General features: G+C 43.1%; 1 protein-coding gene across 1 annotated transcript; it reads left to right on the plus strand.

Moving 5' to 3' along the window:
* The first annotated feature begins 546 nt into the window (after positions 1–546).
* Positions 547–27,047, plus strand: HECA (hdc homolog, cell cycle regulator). Its single transcript, XM_039568846.1, has 4 exons — positions 547–812; positions 15,819–16,859; positions 19,957–20,111; positions 22,734–27,047. Exons 1-4 carry the CDS (start codon positions 581–583, stop codon positions 22,896–22,898), a joined length of 1,593 nt encoding a protein of 530 aa, XP_039424780.1. The 5' UTR covers positions 547–580; the 3' UTR covers positions 22,899–27,047.
* Positions 27,048–27,838: the final 791 nt, after the last annotated feature.

Genomic DNA, 27,838 nt, shown 5'->3' on the forward strand with positions numbered 1-27,838 from the left:
ACATTTTCCAGCTGTTTCCCGCTGTCTGGACATTCACAGCGCCTGGCACGCCGCGGCGGGAGCGCGGCCCTCAGCGCACGGCCGAGGCCGGGGTTGCGGCGAGAAGCGCCCACGGAGACCCCCGCCCCCCTCGCCCGTCATCCGGCCCCGGCTGCGGGGGCACCGGCTACAGCTCCGGTTCCCGCTCCAGCTCCCGGCGGCAGAGCGCAACACACCCCTCCTGGAAAACACACCAGCCCCCCGCCCGTGCCGACGGGAGCGGGGCTTTCCCTCTCACGATAAGCCCCGCCCGCCGCCCGCGCCTGGCTCAGCCCCAGCCCCCCCCTCCCAGCGCACGCCGCTTCCCACTGCCGCCCGCGCCTGCTCCGGGAGGAAGAGGGGCGGCGGTGGCGGGCGGCCGAGAGGGATACGCCTTTCACTCTTCCCGGCCCGGCCCCCCGGGCCCCGCCGCCCACCGCGGGCGCGGCGCAGCGCGGCCGCCGCCGCCCCGCCATGAGCCGGAGTTAGCGGCGGCGGCGCCTTCCGCAGCCGCCGCCGCCGCCCGCCCGCCCGCCCCGCCGCGGCGGCGGCCGGGCCCGCGATGCCGAACCAGAAGGGCGGCAAGGGCAAGAAGAACAAGCGCGCCAACAGCAGCGGCGACGAGCAGGAGAACGGGGCGGCGGCGGGCGGCGGAGCCGCGGCGGCGACGGGCGGCGGTGCTGCGGGCGGCGGTGGAGCCGGAGCGGCGGCCGCGGGCGGCGGCGGCGGAGCGGGCGGCGGAGCGGGCGGCGCGGCGGCCGCGGGCGGCTCGGCGCCCGGAGACGTCAAGAGCGGTGAGCGGCGGGCCGGGCCCCGCGGCCTCCCGCGGTGGCGCAGGCGGCGGAGGGGACCGGGGGGGGCGGCGCGGGGGGACCCATGCGGCGGGGGCGCGCCCGGAGAGAGGGGGTGTGCGGGCGGGTGCCCGGGGCGGCGGGTCGGTGTCGCCTGGGCCCTGCGCGGCTGCCGCCGGCGGGATCTCCCCGAAGCGGCTGCGTGTCGGGGTGTCCCCGCCCGGTGACCCGCTGCAGGGCGGGGGCCGCCCGGCGGCGATGCTGAGAGCGGCGGGAGCCCGCCTGCCCCGCGGCGCCCGTGTGCCGTGGCTGCGGGCGGCCCGGGAGCGCGGTCCGGGGGCAGAGCGCATCCCCGGCGGGCGGGAGGCGCAGCGCTCGCCGGCAGCGGCCGCGCCGCGGCTGATTCGGAGCTCCTTTGAAAAATCCCCACTTTATTCCGTCACGATTAAAAATGGAGTCCTGCTTTTCGGTCAGTTTTGTTTGCCGTTGTACAGCACTTGGGTTTGTCAGGGTAACGTGCTCACTTCGCATCAACCATTTTATGCTGCCTTTGGTCCGTGGGTTGGATTTTGGTTCGGAGCGGTTTTGGTAAGGTGGTGCCTTGCAGAAACTTGCACTGCTATTCATGTTTCTTTTGCTGCAAAAGGATGTGTCAGGCTAAAACTAAAGGGAGGCAAAGATTTTATTTCGGTTTTGCTAAGCCGAACAACCACACCTCTTAGGTCTGCTTCTAGGTTTACAAACTACGGTGCAGAGTCCGTACTCTTCAGTTTTTTCCTCTCCCAAGCTCGATTTCAGCTTCTTACTCTCCATGCATTTCAAAAAGTAGGAGGGTGGCTACAGCTGGTATTATGCTTTGTGGCGGTAGTTTTGCCTGCTGCTGTTACAAACGCAGTTCCAGGTGTCTTAGTTTGGTTTTCAAGATGTCTGATTCCCATGTATTATTTAATGGAAACTTTTCCTTGGAAGTATTATCAATTAATTACGAATCACTTCAGCTCATGAGGTCTTTGCCAGACTGCTTTTTTAAGAGTATTTCTCCAGAGAATCATGGAGAATGATTAGAATTTCCTTTTTGGGTTTGTTTCGGGTTTTTTCTTTACTATTTGCTTTAAGTGAGTGAACAAGGAAAAAAAAAGAGAGAAGTTAACATGAGTTAGAATATTTCTAGAGTATTTTTATCATTAACTTCAGTATGGTAATGAAATATGTCCAACATCCACATTGCATGTTGGCTTTTCTGTGGATGGGGAGAAACAGTGTTTTGAATGTTTGGGTTTTTTTTTTTTTTTTTTTTTGCTCAAGCATAAGTGGCAGCACCGGTGTGTTTCTGGTGTGGCTGTATTGCCTGGGATGATGAGGTGGTGCTCCATCTGCAGATGCCACAGGAGGTGATGCCAGTGAATGCTGGTAGTGGTACAGCTTGCTAGCCGGACAGGTTATCAGTCTTCTTCAGCTGTAAGACTGTGTGTCCCACATGCTTGACATATCCTTCCCCTGTGCTGGCCAGCTTCCTCAGAAGTTGAGGCTGCCTTTGTGAGATCTAACCTGAGGCGCTGCTTTATCCTCTCTCTCCCTGCTTCCATATGACTTCAGTGGTCAGAAACATCCCTTGACTCTTTCACCAAATCCCTCACTGCCCCTTTTTTTACCCCCTCACAACAAAGGTATAGCCTTGGCTTCAACATTTGCTGTACAGTGCCTGGTCAGCACACCTGATCTTTGCTTTGACAGGATCGTTGCATCTCATCATACCTTTCTTTTCTGATAATCATAAAGGCTGGAGGGGTAGATGTGGTTGCTAGCTTTATTTTATACTGGCTACTGCCCATCAGGTAATCCTGAGATTAAGTTTTGCGAATTGTATTGTCACTGGTAAGTGGAAAGCTTTCCACAGTTTTGGTTCAGGTTGTGCTACAGAATTGGGAATCTGGCTCTTGTGCAGGGAAAAGATTAGACAATGATAACAGATTCCCGCAAATCTTCAAACCCAGTGGATCTGACATGAAGCTCTGTAGTGTAGCCACAGCCCTGGAGGCAAGTAGCCCATTACTAGACTCCAGACATTTATAAGCAGCTGTGCACTTGAGGGTTGCTTAATCACTAAGCAGTTTATGGAGGATGTGGCCTGCTGCAGTGAGCAGTGGGGTTAATAGAGTTCTGAGGTACACAGTCAAGTCTTGACTGTTCATGGGAGACTATCTGGGTTGTGGATTAAGTCTGCTGGGTGCAGGGAAGCTCTTAGCTGTGCTGCTTTTGGGTCATGAAGCTGCGTGCTGTGACTCCTGCTGCCCAGGCTCACTGGTCCTGTGAGACCATGGGCTTCTCTCCTTCCCTCTCTCCTCTCTCCTCTCTTCTCTTCTCTCTCACCGTATGGTGCCCTAGCATAATTTGTGTGTGTCTGGTATTATTGCTCTCCTACTCTACCTGTACCCTGAAAAAGCAGTGGATGATCATAATGACATAACCTGTTTTCTTTCATTAATGTGACAAGACAGAAGTATGCGGAGGTGAAAGCAGCAGATTTAACAGTTGAAAATATCTGTGCAGGCCTTGGCTTTGCATCATGATGTCAGTATGATGGTGTAATTACACAGTCACATTAGGACCCTGCTTCGCTCACGAAGAGATAGTGATTCAGATACGGGTTTTTTTTAAATCTTCACACTTCCTTATGTGCTCCATGTGTTGTTTCTGCCCCTCATACATGTGCATAATGAAACAGTTTTAAATTTCCTCTGGGCTTCTCTGTGCAGCCCTGACTAGCTATGCCATGTGATAGGGAACTGCCATTACAGCATCCCTTTATGGTGGAAAGTTCTTGTTCACTTTCACATTTTGATAAATTTTGCCTCAATCCCTGCACAATTTTCCCTTTAAACTATCAGTCAGTTTTTGGCATGATGGCTGAGAAATGTCAGCAGACTTTTCTCCTGCCCCAAGAGGGCATTTGTTTATGGTTTTTTTGGTGGTGTTTCAATTTTTGCATGTTCAGAGCTCAAACTGTGCTTGAAGGTTTTAGACTCCCACAGGGGAATCAGGAAGGCAGAGAGCATAACCACTGACCAGATGTGATGGCTTTTCTCACCTTGCACTCTTAATTTCTCAGCAGGTATTGAGATGATGCCTACAAGGGGGATTCACAGTTCCTAGTTATGTCCTCCATTCCTATCTCTTCCATCAGACCACATGATAGATTAATCCTTGCTTGACCAAAGTGCATCCATTTTCTGCACTAAGTGATGCACAGGTCATGGAGAGGGGGATATGGGATGTGGGTGGATTAGTTTAACAGTATCACAGTGCACAGGGAAACTGAGATGTGATGTACCAAAAGCCTCATTTCTTAGATTACCTGTCTTCAGAGTGATTGAGTGATGTTTCTAAAAAAACTTTAATTTTCTAATTTTCTAGCTAGTTTTTGGGGTTACTTTTCATAAAATCTGAGCTGTCATCATATAAAATTATACCAGCAGCTGCATGGGATTTTGCACTTACCCCATTGATGGCAGTATTCCTCATGGCAGTAGTTGGTTACCTTCATCTGCAGACATAAGAGTGTAATGTCTTGTGGATACTTTGCCCAGATCATCAGAAGAGGAAAATCCACGGGGTTTATTTTTAGATCTGAGGCTCTGAGGAGGAAATTCCTATTCTGTCTCTGCCTTGCTGAGGCTGGGCACTTTCAGATCCCTGCTCCAGGTGTTTTATCCCTGTATCCTCTGAATGTCTTGCTCTAGTCTCGACGTACAGTTGTTTCGGACCCTAAAATTCCTTATTCTATTCATTTTCTTTGCCTTGTTTCCATTCTTCATCTCATGAGTAGAGCCAAGTCCTCTTCTTTGGCTTGGTGGCCTCTAACTTAACATCTTGCTGCTTCATCCCTTGTCGTTGTCACTCTGTCTCTCCAGCATTGGTGCTGTGAGAAGACTAGAGAAAAGAAAAAGCTGCATCTCCTTAGCTGTGCTTTTTCCCTTTAACATGGAATTCATTAAAGACAGCCAAATTAAACTAAAAAACCTCCACAGCATAACTGTCTCTAAATCACTGTCTACAGTGTACTGGCCACCTGTTTTAAGATCATATTTTTTGCCCCCTTGCTATGGGTGAGCTCTTAAACTGCACAAGTGGCAGAGCTGGCGAGTTGGTGGGTTGGCAGGTGGAGCTGCTGGCAGTCAGATTTGTGTGCTTTTGAACACTTCACCTGGGTTTCAAGAATTTGTAAGACTGATTTATTTTCAAATAAAGATGCTAATGTTGGAAAAGTGTATGGAGAGGGAAATCAGTAAGCACAACAGTGACTAATGTGTTGAATGCTGTGACTGGCCAACAATTATGATTTACTAAAAAAAAAAAACCAAATTATATCCTGGACGTTGGATAGTTAAAGAGGGACAGAAAATGCATCAATGCAATGTTTAATTTAAAAATGTATTTTCAGAGAATGATTTGTTGTAGTGTTTAAGCCTGGATTAATATTTGCTGTCAAATGTTCCCTGCTGCAGAAAACATCCAATTCCAGTTTGGCACTCTAGTGAGGTTCAGTATTGGCACCTTCTGATTATTTAGCCTGAGGGAGTCCCATTGGTATCAGTGAGACCACCTGGAAAATTAAGTTTCTATTCTGTTGCAGTGACTACAAAATTTAATACCTATTAATTTACTAAGGGGAAATCATTTTGCCTCGTAATACCATTGTGTTCTTCTAACTGCAGAAATCAATTGAATGCAAATTTCGCTGTCTCTATCAATGCAAATCACGTTCAAAAGGACTTTCATGTTAGTTTTAGGATTTTTAAAACATACAATTACATGCTTTGGTAGCAAATGCAGTTCATGTTCTGCAAATCTTTGCAAATGGAATCATGTTCATGGTGTTACTGAGTAAAGTAAATACTATCCTTTCATGCAAGCAAGTACACACCCATTTAAGTTTGGGTTTTTTAAGTTACTTGCTATCAAAATGGTTATCAGTGCCCTGACAGCATTCTGTGTTCGTGTGATTAGTTATTGCTCAAGTGTCGTGCTTTCATGAGTAAGGTTTAGGCTTGCTGTTTACTCTATTTCATACAAGGAAATACAGTTTTTGAGCTGATCACTTTGATTTGCCTGTACTCATCCCATATCTTACTCCCAGTGATCTAACAAATAGTGACAAAATGATTTCTAGCCCTTGGAGACATTTGTAAGTTTTCTTCAGCCTTGCTTACAGCCTTGGGTATTGAGACATCCTTTGATATTAAAGTACTGTCATGACTGGCAGACGTCCATCCTTCCCTGCTTTTCTTCCTGCAGCATGTGTGAGGGAAAAAACCAGAGGAAAACCTTGCATTCAGCTCAGAGTAAAATACTACAGCTAATCTTCAAGGTGTCTAAATTACAACAGAATTAGTAGGGCATGGGCTTTCTTTAAACTGTTTTGATAGAAAATCAGGTAATTTCAAAGAGGCCTCTTGAAGCAGTAATCTAGTCACTGGAGTGGGTAATTCCATTTTGAAAGCTTGTGGGATTTCAAGTGAAGCACTAGCATTTCCTGGTAGACTTTAGTGACATTTATCTTGAGAGCATTGACTCCAACCTTTATGTCTTTGTTTCTCAGAGTCTGTCAGTCCTCCTTCCTGGGCTTGAGAGGGATATTGCTGTTGTTCCCATCCTGGATGCTTGCTGGGAGAGGAGGTAGCTTATATTGGAGCCTGGCAATTGAGTATGCCTGGCACTCCCCAGCTCCACTTCTGTGCTGCCGATACCCATTATGAGAGCAGTGTACAACTGAGGTCTCTGTGTGCCACACAGATGCCAGAGATGGTACATGACAGGGCTGGGAGCCAGCATGGCATCGTGAGGGGGATGTCTGTGGGAACCAACAGCTCCACACTCAGGAGCTGCTGTCTTGCAGACATGCTGGGTACTGCATCTCCTGTTTCCCACTGAGTTTTTACCAGCTTCTTTAGTCTTTAGCTTGGAAAATACAGTCTGTCACACTGAAACTTGGGAAGGATAGACCAATGACACAAATATCCCTAGATCTGAAACTGTAAGAGGTGCTGATACCACTTGATTTACCCTGTTTTCTTTTCTCTCTTGCCTTGTACGTTTGGACTGAGTCTGGTGGCTAGCTGGCTCTCAGCCTGTGCAAGTCCAGCCTGCAGTGTTTACATCTGTGCTTGGCATTAGGGCATCTACTGCATGCCACAGTTATCTCTATTTCCAGCCTGAGCTGGAGTTTGCCACTGAAAACTTGCTAGAGCAGGTGCAATGGAGTCTGCTTTAGTTATTATTAGAATGTCTGTTTCTTGAAGCACCAAGGTTAGTGCTCTGTAGAAATTCAAGTTATTAAAAGCTCTTGGAAGGCTAAAGTGAGAGGATTTAATGGTTGAAGTGCTTTTCTGTGGGGACAATTCATGTACAGACTAAGCAACAGCCAATGTTCAGAACACATTAGGGCCCACCAGTCTTGTGATAGTCACTAATCTTGGCATTCACCATGATAGAGGTCATCAGAAAAATCCACATGATGCTGGGGAATCTTCTTAGCTGGGGCATGATCGCTTATGGCACAGAGAACCAATTGTCTTCTGAGCTGGTTAAACCAATTCAGAGTTCACCTGAGAGTATCGGGGTGCATAGTTGTCCTGGCACTGATACAGGTAGAGGCTTAGCCCTGTTCTCTGGGGATCTTTCCAGTTGGATTCAGGTGTTACAGCACAAGTCAGGGCAACATTGATCCTATTCAGAGAGTCTGTACATCCCAAGCAAAAGCCAAAGCTGATGACTGAGGTGTTTTCTGTATTTGGACAACACATATTAAATGGAAAGAAACCGGCTAAGTTGGCTAGATGATAATTGTACAGATTATGGTGACTTCTACAAGACCATGTGAATTCTCATACTGGGTTTCAGCAGCGTAGGCAGGTAGGTTCAGCTTGGAGCACAGATGGCTGTGTAAACAAGCCACAGAATTATTGTGCACATGTAAGTGCCTGTTTTCCTTAGTTTGTACAGTTTCAATCTTGATTTTCTGCCTGACTTTGGTGAGGTTATGGTTGAGGTGGGAGTGGGTGGTTGAATGAGAGCTGCAGATAACTGTATCACATGCTAGTTGCTGATTTCAAAAACAGGCATTAGCTCAGACTGTGCTGTTAGTTAGGTGTTAATGTGGCAGGTATGTGTTAAGCCTTCATGATTTCCATCGTATCTTCCTGCTGCTGTGAAGTTTCTAGGTGTTTTTTTTTAACTTATTTTTTTATTGTGAAGAGATTGCCTTGGAGGTCAAGTGTGAAGTTAGTGTAAGTGAAGTGCATGGAGATAGTCCTAGCAGCTACTGAGCCCTCTGGGAATCCTGAATTCTCAGGTGAACCAGGGTTTAGCAGCTCCTAATTACCTGAAATCTTTTCTAGGGGAAGGTGATCACTTCATGTTATTACTCAGTTATTACAATTAGTGACATCTTGCACATGGGGTAAAGCATGTGAGGGAACTGGGCTGCTTATGGCTTTGTTCTCCTTAAGTGCCTTCTGAGAGTAGGTGTTGCCTGCAGCTGCGTGGTCCTGGGGGGGTAGGAGTGGGCTCCAGGTTGGCACCTGTTGACAATGTCCATGTGCAGGTGCATAATAGATGTAAAGTGGTCAGCCAGACTGGCTTCAGACAGCTCCTCTTTGCAATGGCAGTGGCTCTGTCTGTTGCTCACTGAGAATGGACTGCTGGCCTTGGCTTCTCTTTCCAAGAGCATGAGGGAGTCTTACGGCACAGAAGAAAGCCCCTGTTAAGGGTGGATTACCAGGTACTGCTGTCTTGTTTTTTTCCCTTCCCTCCTGGAAGCTTTCATCTTGATCATTCGGCAAAGATTGCTTAAGAAGTTTTGAAGAGATATCAGTCATCATCTGTGAGTGTAACCAGTATAAGCCCTGAGCTGAGCTGTTTTGAAAGACTTCTCTTACTGTTTGTCAGCTGTTATTTGTTGTTGTTGCTGCACTGAAGATCCAAGCCTGCCTTTTGGATCAACTTGTGAAGTATTTTTTCTCATTGCATTCTTCTGCTGCACTTAGGCTCTTAGGAAGGTGGCTGATCATTTCTGTATTGCCATATTATTTGTACTGTTTAACCAGTTATGAATATGACAATACCTTTTTGTCACATCTTGGTAATTTTTGGAGTATTAGATTGTATTACAAGGTTCAGCAAAGCAAATACATCAGACAATTAATTCAAGTTTTCTCTTTCTGTCTGTTTTGTTGTTGTGGTGGTGGTTTATTTTCTACAGCTGCATTACAGTATTAGTGCAGTAATATTGTATGACTTCAATTAAAATAACCTATGCTGATGGCAGAGGAAATTCAGAAGATTCATGCAGATGGTTGGTATGGAGTAGCCTTCCCCAGGAATGACTCAGCTCTGGTTCAGGCTGGCAGAGTGAACAGTTCCTATCTGTGTAAGGTTGTGAAGAGTTCATGAGTTTCATGAGAAATCAGGGTAGAGATTAAAGTGCTTGATTTGCAAGGTATGTGTCCCACAGGAACCCTTCTGGTCTCAGTAATGTGCTGGCAACTAGTGTGTCCTTGGCACAGATGAAGAGATGCTAGAGTAACAGTAGATGAAGAACAAGCCATAGTAAGTGTCTTGCAACCAATCCAGTGCAAAGACCTTACCCCTTTCTTGGGGATAATTTCTTTTTCCAGATCCATAACAACCTACTGTTGCCTGACAGTTGTTTTAAGATGGCAGTAGGGCTGCTGTCTCTTCCAGCCGCCACCGCACTTCCCTCTTCTCTGCCCCCAGCCTCACATGTTTAACACCTCCCTTGAGTTTTACCAGAGATGGCAAATCTGTGCAGTGAGCTGAAACCTATGCTGACGAGTACGGGAAATAATTATCTGTTTCTGTCCACTGACTGAAAAACTCTGGTGCTTAATACAATGGATAATGTGGGAGCATAGCAGGGGAAGAGCGAATTTTGCTTTAGGCTTCTGCATTGAGGAGTTGGAACAAATGAGAGCAGTCACAAAACTGAAGCCATGGAATCACTGCATTTGGCTTGCTGGGTGCATCTTTGGTTTTATGATGGGTGTGTAAACAAGTAAACAACATTCTCCTCAGTATACTTCACCAGAGGGAAGTTCCTCAGGCAGCTGTTGTTCTGCTGCCTTCATTTGGGTCATAAAATGGGAAGGATGGTCTTCATGAGCTGCCTTTCTCTTTTATGAAAAAGGTAGAACCAGTTCATGAGGGAGGATTTTTTTTTTTTGTTGAAAGGTATTTCTCAGATGTTCTGTTTCTATTCCTGTTCCTGGCTTTTATGGATGTTTATAAACCTGAAAAGAAAAACGGAGAAAAAGCCAAACAACCCAATCCAGCTTCCTTGCAGTCTTCCATCATATTCTCATTTTTGAAAGAAAAGTTAATTTTATGGTGGCTCTGTCAAACATAAAACACAGCCTTGTTTAAACAGTGAGCTATCTTCGCACAAATGTGCATGTGTTTGGAATATTGTATGTTATTTCTGTTTAAGAAGACATTTATGTACTGCTCCTTCCAACTATTTTCAGAATCACTGTTCCGAATCACTACAGAGGAATATGAGAAAACATTTATTTTTTTATGTGGAAACATAACGTCTTGAAAGAAGCAGCACGCACTTGTAGTTGCAACTTGACAGCCTACGTTGAAGCTGTTCTGCTACACAAAGCTGCATGCTGTCTTGTTTTGTTCTCTTAGGCTGTGAAACCCGTCTTGAAACTGAGAGTTAAATAGAAGTTCTTTTATCATTATTTTGGCATTCTTGTGAAAGGGGCTGCTGGGAGAATGGGTGTTGCTCTGATATCATGTAATCTTTCATTCTCCCTCAAGTTTTCAGTTTCATAGCTTTGGAAACCAGAAACCTGTTGAGCTGTTAGCTACTTGGAAGCAAATTATAATTAGGGCACAAACCAGCTGGGGATTACAGGTGTGGAGGGGCAGTTTGGCCATGTAATTTCTATTTACTTCCCATCATAATCTCTCTTGACAGCAATTGGTAACACTGTCATCATAAAACATTAGGACAATGATTCTAGCTAGCTCTGACTTTTTGAAGAGTATCTCAAAATGCATTTCTAATTACAGGAAGCATAAGGGCTTGATAACAAGAATTTTTGAAGTTCTGTAATACTGAAATAAGTGCTCTGTCTCATTTATAAAATGGTGATTAAATAACCCAGACCACTTTCAAGGGTGTGAATTGATGGGAAGAACTCTTCACGTTACCTAAAATGTGGCTCCCATACTGATCTGAATGTGGTCTCTCTTGTTCCTAAGGCATATCTGTTGCCAAGAACTGGCAAAATTGCACAAAAATGGCTGTTTTCTGTTTCTTATTTATTCTTTATGCAGGAACATGTGGCATGGTTATGTTTGGCAGGAGACATGGGTACAGAGAAGTCTGTATTCGGTCCTGCACAGTCTGTTTTATACACATACACCTGCTGGAATTTGAAATGTTAGGCAAAACCAAATGTTGGCTTGAGGTTTTTGTATGATGCCATGAAGATTTTTGCCTTTTCTTTTATACCCCTTTTATACCTTTTTGTAACTTCTGTATTCTTAGTGCTTTTTCCCTACATTCTTGGACTTGTTTGTCAAGCTAAGAGACTAAACATTTTAGAAGCTTCATAGTTAGGGATCAGTGTGCCCCAGACCCCAAGGTCCTCTCCAGAACACATTCTGTAAACTAAGATAGAGCCATCCAGGGGAGGGCTCCTTGGGGAGAGGGGGGCTCACTCGAGCCTCTCATAGGGGAATCTTTGATAGATATGCTAATTAATAAAACCTATAATGTTATACCCGATCTTTTTGGGGCATACTCAGCTGGGTGCATCTCGATGCATATGAGCTGGACGTGTGCGCCTAAGGATCCTTAAAATAAATACCAAGGTAAAATCCCTTTTCCCCTTCTAACCATGTATGAGTCTTGATTTTAAGACCAGGAAAAGGCATCAGTATGCTTTTCAGTAGTGGAGTTTTCTGCTTTCTTAGATACAGGAAAACTACAGAAGCGTAGAAGTTTCTACCGAGACAACTTAAATTAGCCATGCTGGGCTTCTCAGTTTCTGTTGTGGAAATACTGCAGCAGTTTAATCAAGGACTTCTCCAAACCAGCAGACTTGATAATAGCAAATCTTTATCAGTGAAAGCATGTGCTTTGACTAGCATGGCATAACCCATGCTGTGGAGCACAGCAACATGGCAGAGAGACCTGTTAGTTTTCTGGAGTGTTTCCTATGCAGCTACAGTGACAGTAGTGAAATGTCAGATGAGTTCCCAGAACAAGTCCAGAGAGACCAGCTTCTCCTCCTGGCAATGATGTTTTCCGGAGCAATCTCAGTGGCACCATTTAACAGTTCATTGGAGTCTTTTGCATGAGGGAAGGCTTTGGTTAATTCTGTTGCTGTCTTCAGCTGTTCTAGACCTGCTTTTGCTGTGGTGATCATGTGACCAGCCAATTCACACTGTGTACATAGAAGATCAGATGAGAGAATGTGTGGAAACTTCGTAATCATCTAGTGAACTTAAACGTTGAAGAAGATGTGGCTGTCCAGAATTCGTAGCTTTGTCTTTTCTTGCTCATAGTTACGCTGTATGGGAAGTTCCTCAGGTAATCTGGCATCTGTAAGTTCTTAAGGAGAAGCTGGAGAAGATCTCATTCCACAGTACTTCCATTGACCAACACGGAAAAGGGGGAAAAAAAAGTCTGTTGAAAGTTGCCTTTATTTTAGCCTTTAGACACCCAGTACATGATCATAATTAAGTAATTGCGCACATATTCTGTGGAATACATGGGCTGTGGTGATATTTTTTGTATTTCAGTCACTTATTTTATTAATTTCAGTTTTTGTCTGCATAGTGAAGAGTCTGTAAACTTCTTGGGGAGCTAGAGATCATACATTTTTGCATATGAACTCAAAAACATGTTCAGAGGCTAATCAAGGAAACGTTTTCCTTTTTTAGTCAGTTAACTATGCCAGTATGGATGAACAAGTATAGTGTCTTTATTCAATTCTAGACTTGTCTGTAGTACTTTCTTGGCTGTCAGCTATAATTATACCTGCAACTGTTGGAACATTTACTCTCTGCAGCACAGTGAGAGCGTAAGTGGATTTTTGGCATGTTCTTTTTTTCGCTGCCTTCTTGCAGTGGTGGAAAGGAATATGTACCAAAATAGATGAATACAGGAAATGCATAAGTGAGAATTGTTCATATTGGAGCCTCCAGTACCTTGCCTCACAGATGCCTTCTGATGATTTGCCTTCCACGGGTTCAGTTTAACTGGCTTCTCTGAGGTAAATTGCATAAGGATGCTATAATTGTGAACTATACTTTCAGACCTTAAATATGATGGAAGAAAGACTGACAACAAAGAAAAACTTTGCAGAGATGCTTGCTGTGGTAGTGTGACTTGAATCGAAGACTGGGAGAATGGGTGGGAAAACTCTCTGAACTGGTAAACTGACAGGTTTTGGTTCAGAGCAGGTAAGTTATCACTCACTTCTGCTCTTGGCCAGCAACATTATACTCAATAATACACACTAAAAGAGTGGAGAAAAAAATTAGTCACTGGTAGCCAATAAAATTGGTGCTTTTCAAAGACATCTCAAAACTTGCATGTTCTTAGTGGGCTTTTCAGAGACGCAAGACAACCAATAACAATGTATTTGTCACATGTATAGAAGGAACGTCCAAAGAATCTGTAGGGAAAGCCTCTCTTACCTCTGTTCTCTTCAATTTGGTAATTTGTTTTTAGTGACTGAAAAGTCCATATTTTGAAATGAAATAGGCTTTTTCTTCTTTAAAGGAAAGATTTTGGCAACGTGTTGAAAGGTATTGCAGATGAATTCTTATTGAGACAGAGAAAAATGAAGTGAAGGATGTGGCATCTTCCAGGGAATGGCTCAGGAAAGTTTTTCTGTGATATTTGTGCCTTTTTCTTCTGTATAAGTAAGTTTTAAGAACTACAGTAATCTTGAATTTACTGAAAGTAGCCTTGAAGATTTTGTTTGTTTATAGCCTTTTCTAAAAACTTGCTGGGAAAGGGCAAAACCACTAGCATGGCAAAGATCTGTTGTTGTAGAGCACCTGATTTGTGTATTGCTGCTGTAAGACTGATGATGATGGATAGTGTGTCTCTTACTGAGAGTTGGAGTCAAAGTACATGTAGCACCATAAAACCTCTCATTCTACTGCAAATTATGTTGTGTTATTTGTGCAAGCAGTGATAAGAATGAATGAATGAAAAGCAATGCAACTCAGTGGTGGTTTTTTTACCTGCTCATCAGATAGAAATTTAAAGTCCTAAGGGGAAAAAACCATCAATCATGGCAGTCTCTCTCCTCAAGGCTCTGTGCACCTCTGCCGTAAGTCCTGGGGCTCTGGCCAAGACTGGGGAACTTCAGGAAACTGTGTTTTAGATGGGGTGAGGCAGCACTTGACCACAGAAGACCCTGAAGAAGCCTGCTAGTATTTGAAATCAGTCACACAGAGGTTAAAGGGCAGCCTGACAGTTCTGTTGGAGCAGTACTTTCTAGGGAAGTGGATGAATTAGGAAGACAGAAATACGGAGAAGTATCTGTAATACTTGAGTAAGCATCTAAAAAGTTCTTACAAAAACTCCAGTAGAAAATTTCCAATCCCTTTTGAGCCTCCCAGCTGCAACAGAGCAGCCAGCAATGGGAGCCATCTGTAGCCTGTGGTGCTTTGGTGAGGAACTGGAAAACGTCATTGGTTCATAAATGCAGAACGTTTTATTGTAGAACATTTTTTTGTGTAGAAGCTGATATTGTTGCTGGGAGATAATTGAACTAAACTGTTCTTTGCTCAAGGATATAGCAAAACTGCTACTTTGCTGATAAAATACCATGTTGCATTTGGATTTTTTCACCTGTCTGTGCTTCAGAACTGTTTGGTTTATGAAATTTAGCTATCCAGAATGTCAGTGGTGGTGAGTGATATTGATGCCTTGGAGTGGCTACCTGAAAACAGAGGCTAGACAAGAGTAAGAGAATAAAAGCAGGTATTTATTGAAGTGCTTTCAATAAATGGTACACTGTGGGTACAGAGCCCTAGGGCTACACCCAAGATGGACGCTGGGTCATGGGTTTTTCACGCTTTTATAAGTTTGGTCCATTTGCATATCAGGGTTAGTTCTCCAATTACAATTTCAGGTAATGATGTAAGTACCCCATGTTTGCTCCCCCTGTCCAGAGGCTCAGTTTACAAATTTTGGGGCCTGGGACACCAAGGTGTTCTTGAGTCCAGGCCCAGAGAGGATTTATGTCTAACCAGAATGGGAGAGCAGTGGCTAACAGGCTGTGGAGTGTTAGAATTATAGACTAAAGCAGTACAGGATCTGAAAAATATAAAAGCTAAACCCTAAGGCATCAGTATAGTCTCTATTTGCCTAAGCAATGTAGTGAAGGCCCTCCTTTCTGTACTAGGAACATAAGCTGTTTGTCTTGCTTTTCAAAGTCCTGTGCTTCCTCCTTCTCTCCCGAGCTGTTGTCTCTTGCTCAGTCCCAAAGAATAGATCAATTCCTGCCTCTCCCCATGATTGTGAAGCTGGGCTGTATTGGTTACTTTTTTTCAAACAAACATTTGTGTGTGTTCTCCCCATGTTGCCTCTCAGGCTTCAAAGCAGCCCTCCAGGAGCATTCACAAAGCTTTCTCCTTGCTTCTTAAGGCCTTACAACAGTATCCACAGATGCTTGAGGAGGGCTAACGCTTCCGAGGTGCTTTGGTTTTGAATATTAAACAGGCTGTAATGTCATTTTGTTTCTTTATTTGTGCATTTCCTTATCTCTTTTCACATGCTTATCTCTTTTTGGCAAATACTGCTTTTTGCACTGACCCAGAGCTAGTGCTTGAGGCCCTTTAGTAATACAGGTTGTTAGTAAGAGCTTGGTGTGTGTTTGTCACAGTGTTTAAAGAAAGTACTGCAGTAAATGGGCCATTAAGTTATTAATGTATTTGTTTTACCTTCTACAGAAGCCCCTTGTGCTACTCCACTGATCTGTAGCTTCGGGAGGCCGGTGGACCTGGAGAAGGATGACTACCAGAAGGTTATATGCAACAACGAGCATTGTCCGTACAGCACTTGGATGCACCTTCAGTGCTTCTACGAGTGGGAAAGCAGCATCCTTGTCCAGTTCAATTGCATTGGCAGAGCCAGGAGCTGGAATGAAAAGCAGTGTCGCCAAAACATGTGGACCAAGAAGGGATACGACCTGGCTTTTCGGTTTTGCTCCTGTCGGTGTGGGCAGGGTCATTTAAAGAAGGACACGGACTGGTACCAGGTGAAGCGAATGCAGGATGACAAGAAGAAGAAATCAGTGTTGGAGAAGAGTACGGGAAGGTCCATTACAGAGTCAGCAGAGGAGGCCAAAAAGGGCAGGCCAGCCAACAAGCCTCAGAAAGGCTTGAGCAATGACCTTCAGCGAAGGCACTCTATGGACAGGCAGAACTCCCAGGAGAAGGGTGTCATGGGTGGCAGCTACGCCGTTCGCTCACCTTGTGTCTCTCCTGGCCAGTCCCCGCCCACCGGCTACTCTATCCTCGCCCCCACGCATTTCAGTGGCCCGCGTTCCTCGCGATACTTGGGAGAGTTTTTGAAGAATGCCATTCACCTGGAGCCTCATAAGAAGAATATGGCTGGGGGGGGCATGTTCAGGAATGCACATTTTGATTATGGGGCAGCTGGCTTGCAAGCACATAGATCAGGACACTTCGATACCCCTGTGCAGTTTCTGAGAAGGCTCGATCTGTCTGAGCTGCTCACTCACATCCCCAGGCATAAATTGAATACTTTCCATGTGCGGATGGAAGACGATGCCCAGGTGGGCCAAGGGGAGGACCTTCGGAAGTTCATCCTTGCTGCTCTCAGTGCCAGCCACAGGAACGTTGTAAACTGTGCTCTGTGCCACAGGGCGCTGCCAGTGTTTGAACAGTTTCCGCTGGTGGACGGGACCCTGTTCCTTAGCCCATCAAGACATGATGAGATTGAATATGATGTTCCCTGTCACCTTCAAGGTACAGGTTGTCTGTCAGTCATGCTAGGTTTCATTAAATTATGGAACTGCCTTCTGTGCCCTGTCCTTTCCATTACAGATTTTCATCCCGATTCTGCATTTTTAAGAAGTTCTATAAAGCTTGAAGTAATGTCCAAAATGCTCACATGGATCAGATTGAAACACTTAGAAGGAATTACAAAAAGATGCTGTATAGAAAGATCCATGCCTTGTGTTTGGGCTTACAGCTAAACACGTTCTCATCTGATTTCTAGGTAGACCATGGGAAGGTTTTCCAGCCAATCTGTTCTGCAGCATGTGCATGCTCATTATCTCTTGTGAGCTTTACTCCCAAGATACACATCAACCTTTTAAACCTTTTAAATTTAAGCATACTGTGCTGCAGCCTAGGTGAAAGTTGTATTTGCACCACTGATGAGGGTGAGGTACCTCTCGTCTGCTTTCAGACTAGAGAGTATCAGTTTTGTTTTATAGTGAAGTAGTATTTTTTAAATATGGAGAAGACTCTAGTCTGACCTGTGTTAACATAGGCCTGGAGAGGCTGGATGTAGTAAGAGTAAGCTTTTAATATGGTGTGTTAAACAGCAGTGTAGTAGTGAAGGTTTTAGACTTATTTTGGAACTTGAACGTGCTTGAGCATGTCTTGATCATGTCCTAGCTCTCAGATGAGTTGAGACCAAGGCATATGTTTCTTTTTTCCTCCTAGAGAAACAAGTAAATGTGGGCCAGCATGAGCTTTAGCGCTTCCCGAAAGCTGTGGCCCAGACTTAAGTGTTCAGGGTGGTGGTACATGACTAGATGTGCCTGTCCTGCAGCCTGCTGGCAGCCAGCGTGGCTAAAATAAGTCAGAGAAAGTATCCCTAGTCTGGTGGTCAAAAGTATAGATTTACATGTTGAAAAGTGTGTTGGTGAGGGATTAACCAGAGGTATTTTAACATTCAAGTTTCTCACCTTTCAATAAAATACATTGTATGCCATGCATGGTCATAATATGTGTTATGTAACATACTTTTGCTAAGTAAGCCTTGTATTTTATTTTTTTTTCTTTCCTTGAATCACTGTGCACTAAGTCACTAAACTGTATTCATGCTAACATTATTGTTTCTGTCTTGCCTAATGTACTTGGAAGAGAAAAAGTGATAGGCAAATCTACAAGCCAGAAAAGTTCCAGGATAAACAGAATATACATTTGTGAGCTAACTATGCTTATTTGCTTTGGTGGGGAGTCACACAATATGCTTGTGATTTTTATCAGTACAGAAAGCTGGTTTAGTAATAGTGAAACTCGTCATTTGTTAACATTTGCCACTAAGAATGAAACTCTGTGAAATTATTTTTTTTTTAACTTAATTGCTTCTTAACTGTTGGATGATATATCTGAAAAACTTGTTTGGACAAGTTGCTGTGAATAATTAATTGTTAAAATTTTTGTTTCCTTGTCCTGGGTAAAATGGTTTATTACCAGAAATACTCTTCGAAATGAAATTAAGCTTATTCCAGGCTGTTATTTTCTTTTCAGAACAGAAAATCAGTTATTTTATTTCAAGCTTGTTTAAGATACCAGGTGCCCCATTTCCTGTACAAAAAATGTCCTGAAAATTAGCGATGGGGCAATGTAGTTTTTATAAAGTGCACAAACAGTGCAGAGCTTCAGAGACAGTTATGTATCTTCCTGCACAACGCAACTTCTGTGCGTGGAGTTGTTTGAACATCACGAGTCTCAAGTGTTCACTTTAGGACCAGAGTTTATTATATTTTCACTTTAGTTTCATCCCATCGTGTTTTCTAGAGCTGAACATGCCAGTGTAGAATAACTCAATTTTTACCAGTTCATACTGTTAAGTGTATTTTGTATGTATATTTTAAGAAGAGTCTATTTTTTCTTGTTTTTCTAAAATAGTTGGCTTAAAAACCAAAACAAGTTAAAACACAGACTATTAATTTCAGAAGTGTCTGGTATAGACTAATCATAAATTATTAATATTTTGTTCCCATTTGTGTAGAAGAGTTACAAGATGTATGTCTGTTGAATTACAGTTTGTGATGTGTTCGGTGCTTTGATGCTAAAGATCACAAATTGCAATCTGAGGTGAACACATGTTAAACACAGTCCTGGTTTGTTGCTGATCTGTAACTTCACTACTGCTTAGCTCTGTCTTACATAGCAGGGCAGAATCTGGTATGTCACAGGATAAGTACTCGGTGTCAGGTCACTTCTAATGGCCAGCTATTAAACTGCAAATCAGTTTAGTCACTATGAGTCAGGCATAATCTGGGTGCCAGGTATTTATAATTTGTGTAGGAATTTTTGGTTTTTTGTGAAAGTTGGTCTCAGATTTTTGCATTGGTAAATTTAATCACATGTATGTAGTGAAAATATTTGATTTCCAAGCCTGAGCCACTTGATTTGTATGGCAATAAATGTAACTCAGGTTTTGAAAGTCATTATGCATACAGAGCCTAAGGTCATGATAGAGCTCGATATATTCAGAGTTCTGAATGGCATGTTAAAGTCTTTGTATGTGCAATATGTAATGTTTTAAAATACACTTGTTGTTAATGAACAGTCAGAAGGAAGTACATGAAAAAATTTGCTCTTCTTCCTGTTGCTTTTTTTCTGTGGGGAATGTTAGGTCCTTGTTTCCTTCTTTGCTGGAAGATACTGGCAAGTTGTTAAATGAATCTGTACCAAGTTTGTTAATAAGCTTCAGCACTTCTCCACTTCTTATGTCGGGTGGGGATGAAGCTAGGGCAAAATTCTGGTTTTGGAAATACAGCAAGTGATCTTACAGCTTAACCTGGCATCTTTTCTTGGAGGTTTAGCAACTTCTTTTATAAAATATTTTGCTAAGATCTACCAGCAAATGATGTAAGGGAGAGTGGGCAGGGTGATGACTAATTCATGAGTTCTGCATAGCTTTAGTCAAGCCCCGTGTATTTCCTATAGAGAAGCAGTTTTTACTTCATCATTCACTATTTATAAAATAAAAAAAATAATGTGTGATTTGTATCACTGAAGGTCAGATAGCACATTGCAGAAGATGTCTGTTTTAATCTTCTCTTCTAGTCTCCTCAAGATGTGTCTTTTCTGTCCACAGGAAGGCTTATGCACCTCTATGCTGTTTGTGTAGACTGCTTAGAAGGGGTTCACAAAATTATATGCATTAAGTGCAAGTCCCGATGGGATGGAAGCTGGCATCAGCTGGGAACTATGTATACCTACGATATTCTGGCAGCATCTCCCTGTTGTCAGGTTAGTACCATACATAAGTAAGACTCATAAGGTGAAATTCCAACTGATTAGATAAAGTCAAGGTTGTGTATCTCTTCTCCCTTTCCTCCTTCCATCCTTCTTTTCCAGCCTGTACCTATGATTGGAATACAAGAGGGCTGATGGATCTCTGTCCCTTTGTCATAAGAGGTACAATGGCCTTTAGCTGGACTAAAGTCATTGCAATGGTCAGTGGTTAATACATTTATATTTTTAAATAAAGCTCCCTTTAAATGCACTGGTAATTAAATCTGATGCTTGATCACTAGCATCACTAGTGTCAGATACAGGTCCACATTTTGATCAGATGTTTCATGTTTTCATGTTCATAAACTGTGATTTATCCTAATTGTAGCAAAGAGGTGGCAAGGGAGCAGAAAGGTTCAAAGTGTGCTCGAAGATTACTCAGCTCTCCTTAATCTTTGCTGTGGCTGACCCTGGGGATGGTACTCACCCACCACAGCCTGAAGCAACTTCATGTTCAGTAAACGCTCGCCTAATCTGTGCCTTGAGAGTGGAAGATCCAAGGCTTGGGGTTACACCAGAGTAGACGTGTGCCTGAGACAGCAGGATTATTGGCATTCAAGGGAATTAATTGTCCATGTGATGGACAGAGCACTTCTGCTGTGCAGGTAGGGGTAGACAGCTGTGAAAAAAACATTTGTCTGGGAATGACTCAGTGCTCCACTCCAGATGCTCCGACACACAGGTGGTGGTAGTAGGTCAGGACAGGAGCCTTGCAGAGATGCACCCATTCACACTGGGATCACTGCATGGTAATGTGCATACTTTAAAGCCATATGAAATGCCATTTTGTCAATATGCAGAATGCCAGTTTATTTTAAATTTAGCATATTTACCAAAATGTGTTGCTCAAAAGACAAGTACTGCTGCTGCTGGTTAAGGTGACATTGGTAGCAATTATAGCTACAGACAGATATATTACCTTCAAATTTAGTGTCTCTTGAGGTTGTAACTTTTTTTAAAAAACAGGAACTTTTAAAGGTAAAGCACTGATACTGACTTGCTATCTTCGTAGAAGTCAGCAACTTTAAATCTGAATTGCTTCTGTTGAATGTACAAGACAAGATTTAAGAGCTCATTATACAAGAGCCTTAATTACATGATTAATGGATAGTGTGACAGTACATGGTATATAAGGACTGCCTATAAAATCATTAGCTGCAGTGACTGTGATTTCCAGATAATAAGCATTATTGTTTCACCATGATTGTTACAGATGATTCTGTGCATACAGAAGAATGACATTTAAATATGGTATATAATATAAATCCAAATTGCCTTTCTGGTTTTATTTTGAATAATTTCATGCCTTACTTCAAAATATTTAGTTCTCCATCACAAATTTGCATGTAGAATAACGAACTGCAGCCATTGTCAGATTACTAACACTTAGCTGATGTGCTGGACAGTAGAAAAGGAGAAAACACTTTGGTTAAGAATTCCATAAAAATTCATAAACCAGTAGATTGTATTTCTTAAAATTTCTGCTTTTCAAGCAGAGCAGATGGCAATGAAGCTGTTGATTTATTTCTTTTTGAGTCTGGTCTCAGCAGGGATAGTACTTTAATAATTTCCTGCTCTCCTCATCCAGGAAAATCCCTTAAATCAAGGTGGCCTAGACAATACTTTTTGTTCTTTTCAGTGGAGAGCTGAAGCTTTCATTCGTGTACTGGGCTGTGAGGTTAAACTACAGTGCAGCTCAGGCCCTCACTGCTCATTTGCCACCTTTGCTCTTTAACTCCTTTACAGTCTCAATTCCCTTCTGCTTCTCTTGAGTATTCCAAAGGGCTTGCTGAGCTTTCATGCTGCCTGTTGCTTTCTTTGTATCAGATGGGCTGTGTTTTTCAGCTAGATTTCTTCTGAAGACTCACTTTTGTGTAACAGCTGAATATTAATAGCTCTGTCTGTCCTCACCTATGACCTTGAATTATTTCTCATATCCACCCAGTTAATGTTGCTTCTTTCTCAGCTGGATTTTGTAGAATAGTTTGTGTTGAAGTGATGTTTAGTTTGTATAACCTGATTTGTATTATAAATGTTTAAATAGACACTTAAAGTGACACAATACCATGTTATGCTGATAAAGTAGATCGAATTATGCATTTTTAAGTCAAAAGATTAAAATGCTGGTATATTTTGTCGACAGATGATGTTCAAATGTCAACCTGAACGGTTGAATTGCATGGCACAAATACATAATTTCTCTCTTCGGGGCTTCATTAATGATTTATTGAGACAGCACTCCTTGTGCTGGGGATTGAGGAATTGATTCAGAGATTAAGCAGCACAAAACCTTGATATTCTCTACCTTCCATCAGTCAGAGTGGGAGGTGACCCACTTCCCAGAATTCAGTGGTGGTCTTTAATCTGAAAGGCATGGTGTGTGCCTGCGCGTTCCCAGTCCAGGTGAGGAGTGTCCTTACCAGCACATCCCATTACTGCCAGTTTTGTGACTGACCCCTTCTCCTGCTGGGGAGGACAGGGCACTGCCTTTGGCACCTTCTTTTCTAGAGGTGAGGAGCTGAGGGGAGTGTGGTTATTTCAAAACGTTTTTTTTGTTTGTTTCTTTGTTTTTTCCAGGCTCGACTGAACTGTAAGCACTGTGGGAAGCCAGTAATAGATGTGCGGATTGGCATGCAGTATTTCTCTGAATACAGCAATGTCCAGCAGTGTCCTCACTGTGGGAATCTAGACTACCACTTCGTGAAGCCATTTTCTTCATTTAAAGTTTTGGAGGCTTATTGACGAAAGCTTTGCTTTAGTAATAGCTATTTTATGGGTATTTCAACTTTATTACATATCTTTTTATAGGATTCATTCTGTGATGAAATCTAATTTCTTTTCTAACTGAAAGAGCAGCTTCTTTGTCAGTGTACATATTAATATGTATATATACATGTTGTTAAAACCAGAATCCTCCTGACAAGATCTCTGTGAAGGTTGGAGGCTAGCCAATTTAATGGCCTTTCAATTTATCCCATGTGTGGGGTAAAGTTCAGCTAAAAATGATTTGGGTTTATTTTTTGTATAATTGTAATACAGTTTGTACGAAGGGTGTGGGGAGACATACAGGACAGAGAAATATGTCCAGTTGGAAAATGGGTAATTGCATAGGGTTGTTCCTCCAGCTTGGTGGAAATGGGAAATCCTTGGAAAGAAACGAATCTGTTACTGTTGAATTCATTCAGCCTTTTGCATTGGTTCCCAGGGGCCCAAGAGCTGGCCCAGTGTTGCTAGTCCCCTCAGCAGGCTTTCTTTCAGATTTCCCATGACCAGGGCAAACTAAGGTATCATGACAAGTGAATGTAAATATGTGCCAGAAAATGCAATCTTGAATGAATTCTTCTGGCATCACGTCTTCCTGCCATGTGTGTTTGATGTGCATTGCCCTCACTGAGTTATAGTGCAGGCAATAATGCTACTTCCAACAGGGCTGTCATGTGCCCAGCTGGGTCATCTGTTCATACCAGAAGAAGCTGGAGATCTTAAAATGCTTTATTTGAAGGTGTTTCTTCACAGACATTTTAGGGAAGGAACTGGCTGAGCTGAATGTTTGTATGTGCCTGCTGGGGCTGAGGCTTTGCTGCCTGCTGCAGGCTGCTGTGACTGGTGTGGAAGGAGAACCATGAAGTAGGATCTGGGCCCTCAGAGCTGTCAGAGCTGAGAGGTACTGAGTACAAAACATCATCACTTTTTAAAACAATTAATTGCTGCACCTTCGTCTTTCAAAATTGTGTTCAGTCTAGGATCTAAAAACACGGAGATGTTTTAAGAAAGCATATTTACTTTCTACATGCCTCTGTGCTGTACAGAATAGACTGCATTAAGCAGTGAATTTGTATCAGAGAGCTTGGCCCTGTAGACTCTGCAGTTCTTGTTTCTTGATTCCCATTTCTCCCTTCCCTAAATAAAAATTTTTAAATAGGTCATTAATCTTTTGCTTGGTTTCTCAAATCAGTTGAGATTTAGGGGACGTTTGGTTTTTTTGCTTTTCTCGATAGTATATTTATGAAGTGTTTGTCCACTTGAGAAGTGTGGGTTTTGTTTCTGTTTACATGGTGGGATTATTTTTTGTTTCTTCTAAAGTCTTTTGGTTTTCCAAATCAGAATCTTTTTAGAGTGTATCTGTTGAAATCACGGTCTTGAAAATGGCCCTGATAGTCTGGCACCCTGGGAAAGAAAACAAAACGTTAGAAGCCAAAATAGTGGTTTTTTTCCTGTGTTGGACTGAGAATTACACTTTCTGCTGAATTAAGAAATTACCGTGCACATAAAACTCGAGGTGAATATCCATGTTTCTTTGTGTGTAAAAATGCCGAGTTCAGAGTTTTATTTCCTGACTGTTGTCACTGCAGAATTAGCTCCTTTTAGCATTAGCTACCCTTCCAGTAATACTCAAGCTGCACAGAGTGCTTATGTTGGCACAGGTGACCTAGTGCTGGTTCGAGGGGCAGTGTCCTTAGGTGCCACCCAGCTCGTGTGGTCCAGCGCTGGTCTGAGCAGCTGTGTTAGCAGGCTGTGGTAGCCTTCACCACTGGTCCTCATCTCTTCTGTCCGTGTTCCTGGGCTTGGTTTTGGGTTTGGAGCACATTCTTGGGGTTTTGTGCAGTTGTCCTGTTTGCAACAGTTTTGGGAAAAACTGTTTCTTCTTCCAGGAGAGTTATGGGAAGGACTTTGGGAGACTTCTAACGCTGTCCTTTCGTGGCTACCATGAAGTTACACCAAGCCCAGTTACAGTGGGACCAGCACTGTAACCATTGTCCATAGGAGCAGGACCTGGCCTGGGCGTACTTGGGCAGGAAGAAGGTTTCTAGCAGATAAAACCTAATTAGCTGTGCAGTGTAGACTGCCCTTGTGGAGAGCAATCAAATGATAATTTGGATTAATTTCTCCAGAAGGATGAGCCCTTCAGCTTTGATGCTGTGTTGAGCAACCTGATAGAGTGGCTAACAAGGTTGGAGTTGTGTTGCCTGGCAGTACCATGAGAACCAGACCAGACAGACAACAGTGGCTGTCCCAGCAGCCTGAAATCATGCAGCAAAGACACAGCTCCTCTAATGAGAACAATTAAAGCATACATCTCTTATTATAGCTTTGGTCTTGAGTGCCAGTCATGAATCTGGGGTGTCAGTTCCCACATGGGATACATGGCATTATATGCCCACTTTTTTGTGCAGTGGTGAGGGGAGGTGTCACTGTGCAATGCACATGGTAGGGGAGAAGTGGGATCTGGAGTTGTCCTAGATACTTGTTCGCTTTCTTCACTTAGAGTAGCTTAATTTATAATTCTGCCCTTTAAGTTCTTGGATGCCTCTCTAGACCTGTATGTGTGACAATCAAAAATGAGTAGATATGGAATAAAGGGAATATAGCCAGCTTTAAAAACAAGTGTATGAGAGGTTGTACAATACATCCAAGTCAAAACCAGGAATGGAGCAGACTGAGAAAATGGGAAGGGGAAAGCATATTTAAAGCCTTAACCCTGACAAGGAATTACATACAGATTTATCCAAGAAAACAATTTAGTTCTTTGCCAGCTTTTCCTTTTAATTCTGCTGTTAAGTGAGTCTTATGAGGAAATGCCTATTTTCTTGTAAAACACATCTCTCAACTGGAGGCTAGCAGCACATGTAGCGCTGTAAAAATGATCCTCAGTGGAAACCAGCTGAGCTACAGAAAGATTCCTCTGAACTTTCACTCCAAAGTAAATTATCCCTAATTTGTGGAGGCTTTCCCTGCTTCTTGTTGGTACTGAAAGCTGCTCTTGTGTTACTGCAAAATGCAGTATTTTCTGTAACATGCAGATTCCAATCAAGCAGTCAGCCCTCACCTTTGGCCGTGAGAGTTTCCTGGGCTTTGCAGAAGCTCAAATATAACTTCTTTGGGGCCTGCTGGCTACTTTGGAGGTTAAACTAGACCACAGTTGCTCTGCTTTCTGTCTTGACAAGCACTGGAAGTAGTCATGAGCTTATAAATGCATCATAAGGGAAATTACCTCCCTAGCTAGGGAGCTGCTTGCTTTGGTTATTTAGCTAGTTTATTTTTCATTACCTTTTGTTTTTCTGATGCTGTGTGTTCTTTTTAAGCTGGCCCATGGTCAGATTAAATTTGCCTGAAATGTGTTTTGTAAATGAGAATGCAGTCCTCTGGATCTGGAGGTTCATTCTACTCAAGTGCACGATACTCCTTGTGATAGTAATAGGAGTTGCATGTGCAAATGCTTTTCTTTCCAGTAGTTAACTCTCCTTTCCATAGGAGAGGCTTGCATTTAGGTAGACTTCATATTTTGGATGTGTGAAAATGATCTCATCCATCAGTAAGATGTCTACAAATAAATTTTGATAATAATAACTAACAATGTGGACATCTTTTACATGCTGATGTGTAATTTGACATTTACCAATGTTAACAGCCTGAAATTGTTCTGTCTAATGCTGCAGAGTCATTAAAATTACAGTTTTATAGCCAGACCATAGACTATCCTATAGTCTATTTACATTAACATCTCCAGTAATGAGCAGTGTATTCATAATGAGTTTAATTGGAAAATTAAGGAATATTCCTGTAAGGGAGGCATCTAGTCCAGTTTCTTTCTTCGTTCCTTCCACCCCCCCCCCCCCCCCCATGTATTCCTCATTTTGCTGTACCAAGTAACCAAGGACAAACACGTTGTAAGGCCACTGGTGAGAAAACCCCTCGAAAATATACTTGTCCATAAAGGTTTCTTGTTGAGACATTCTTGGATTGCACTTTTGCAGATGGAAGAATATGTACATAGCAAATGAATGTTGACGAAATTAAAATAATTGGTTATGATATCATTTATGTGTGTTGTTAGAGAATATTTTGTTGTGAGTTCTCTGTATTAAAAAGTAATAAATACCAGACAGCTAATGGTGTGGGTTCTTCTTTCCCCGTTCTCTGGAGTAGTTTCTTACACCTGCCCTTTATAGAATTACTTCAGTTGCCTTAAGTTTAAAGGGCAGAGTAAAACCAGGTTTTTGGTGTCAGTTAAAGTGAAGCTTTGTTGTTGTCGTTTTGAACCCTCTTGTACTACAGGGGTAGTGGTGGGGTGTGTGTGATGTCTCACCTTGCCAAACTGAAGTGCTGTTCACTTTGTTGACGTCAGAAATGCTCCTTCTGTAGCGCAGTGTGTCCTGCAGGAGCAGCTTCAGGAACTCCTGTCTGCTGTGCCAGCCGCTGCCTGTGGGGCTGCATGGAGGACAGAGTGCTGAATCCTTCACTTCTGGTGGAGTCTGTTAATGGAAATGTGCCCTCTGGTGTCTGAGAAATGTCAGAAGAGCTTCTGGAGGGGAGAACACAACAGGGTAGCACTAGGGCAAGAGGGTTTCCCACATTATAACAGAACACCTCATCTCGGGAACCCAGCTGCAAATCTTTGCTTCCTGGCTAAGTTTTTTCAGCAGTCTAACTAATAATGAAATCATCCATTTTAGTAAACCTTGCTCCATATGCTTATAGCATGATTTTTCAGCCTTTACATGTTACCACAGAGAAGTTCAGGAGGGATGCAAGTGATCAAGGCCATCTGAACATAAAAAAGGTAAAGCAAATACTGCTGGGAGGGAAGGAGTGCTGCAGCTCAGGAGACATGAGGTGGGATTTGGAGATTTGGAAACACACTCTAAAGAGCCCACTGTAGCTGTGCAGGTTTAATTTTGGAA

This window comes from Corvus cornix, chromosome 3 (assembly GCF_000738735.6).
Source record: "Corvus cornix cornix isolate S_Up_H32 chromosome 3, ASM73873v5, whole genome shotgun sequence".
Taxonomy (NCBI): domain Eukaryota; kingdom Metazoa; phylum Chordata; class Aves; order Passeriformes; family Corvidae; genus Corvus; species Corvus cornix.

What these genes read in the sequence shown, in the direction of transcription:
- HECA (XM_039568846.1), top strand. Translation starts at nt 581, where the DNA reads ATGCCGAACCAGAAGGGCGGCAAGGGCAAGAAGAACAAGCGCGCCAAC. An exon ending in TGTTCCCTGTCACCTTCAAG is followed by an intron (nt 16,860 to 19,956) that starts GTACAGGTTGTC and finishes TTCTGTCCACAG; the next exon opens with GAAGGCTTATGCACCTCTAT. An exon ending in CAGCATCTCCCTGTTGTCAG is followed by an intron (nt 20,112 to 22,733) that starts GTTAGTACCATA and finishes TGTTTTTTCCAG; the next exon opens with GCTCGACTGAACTGTAAGCA.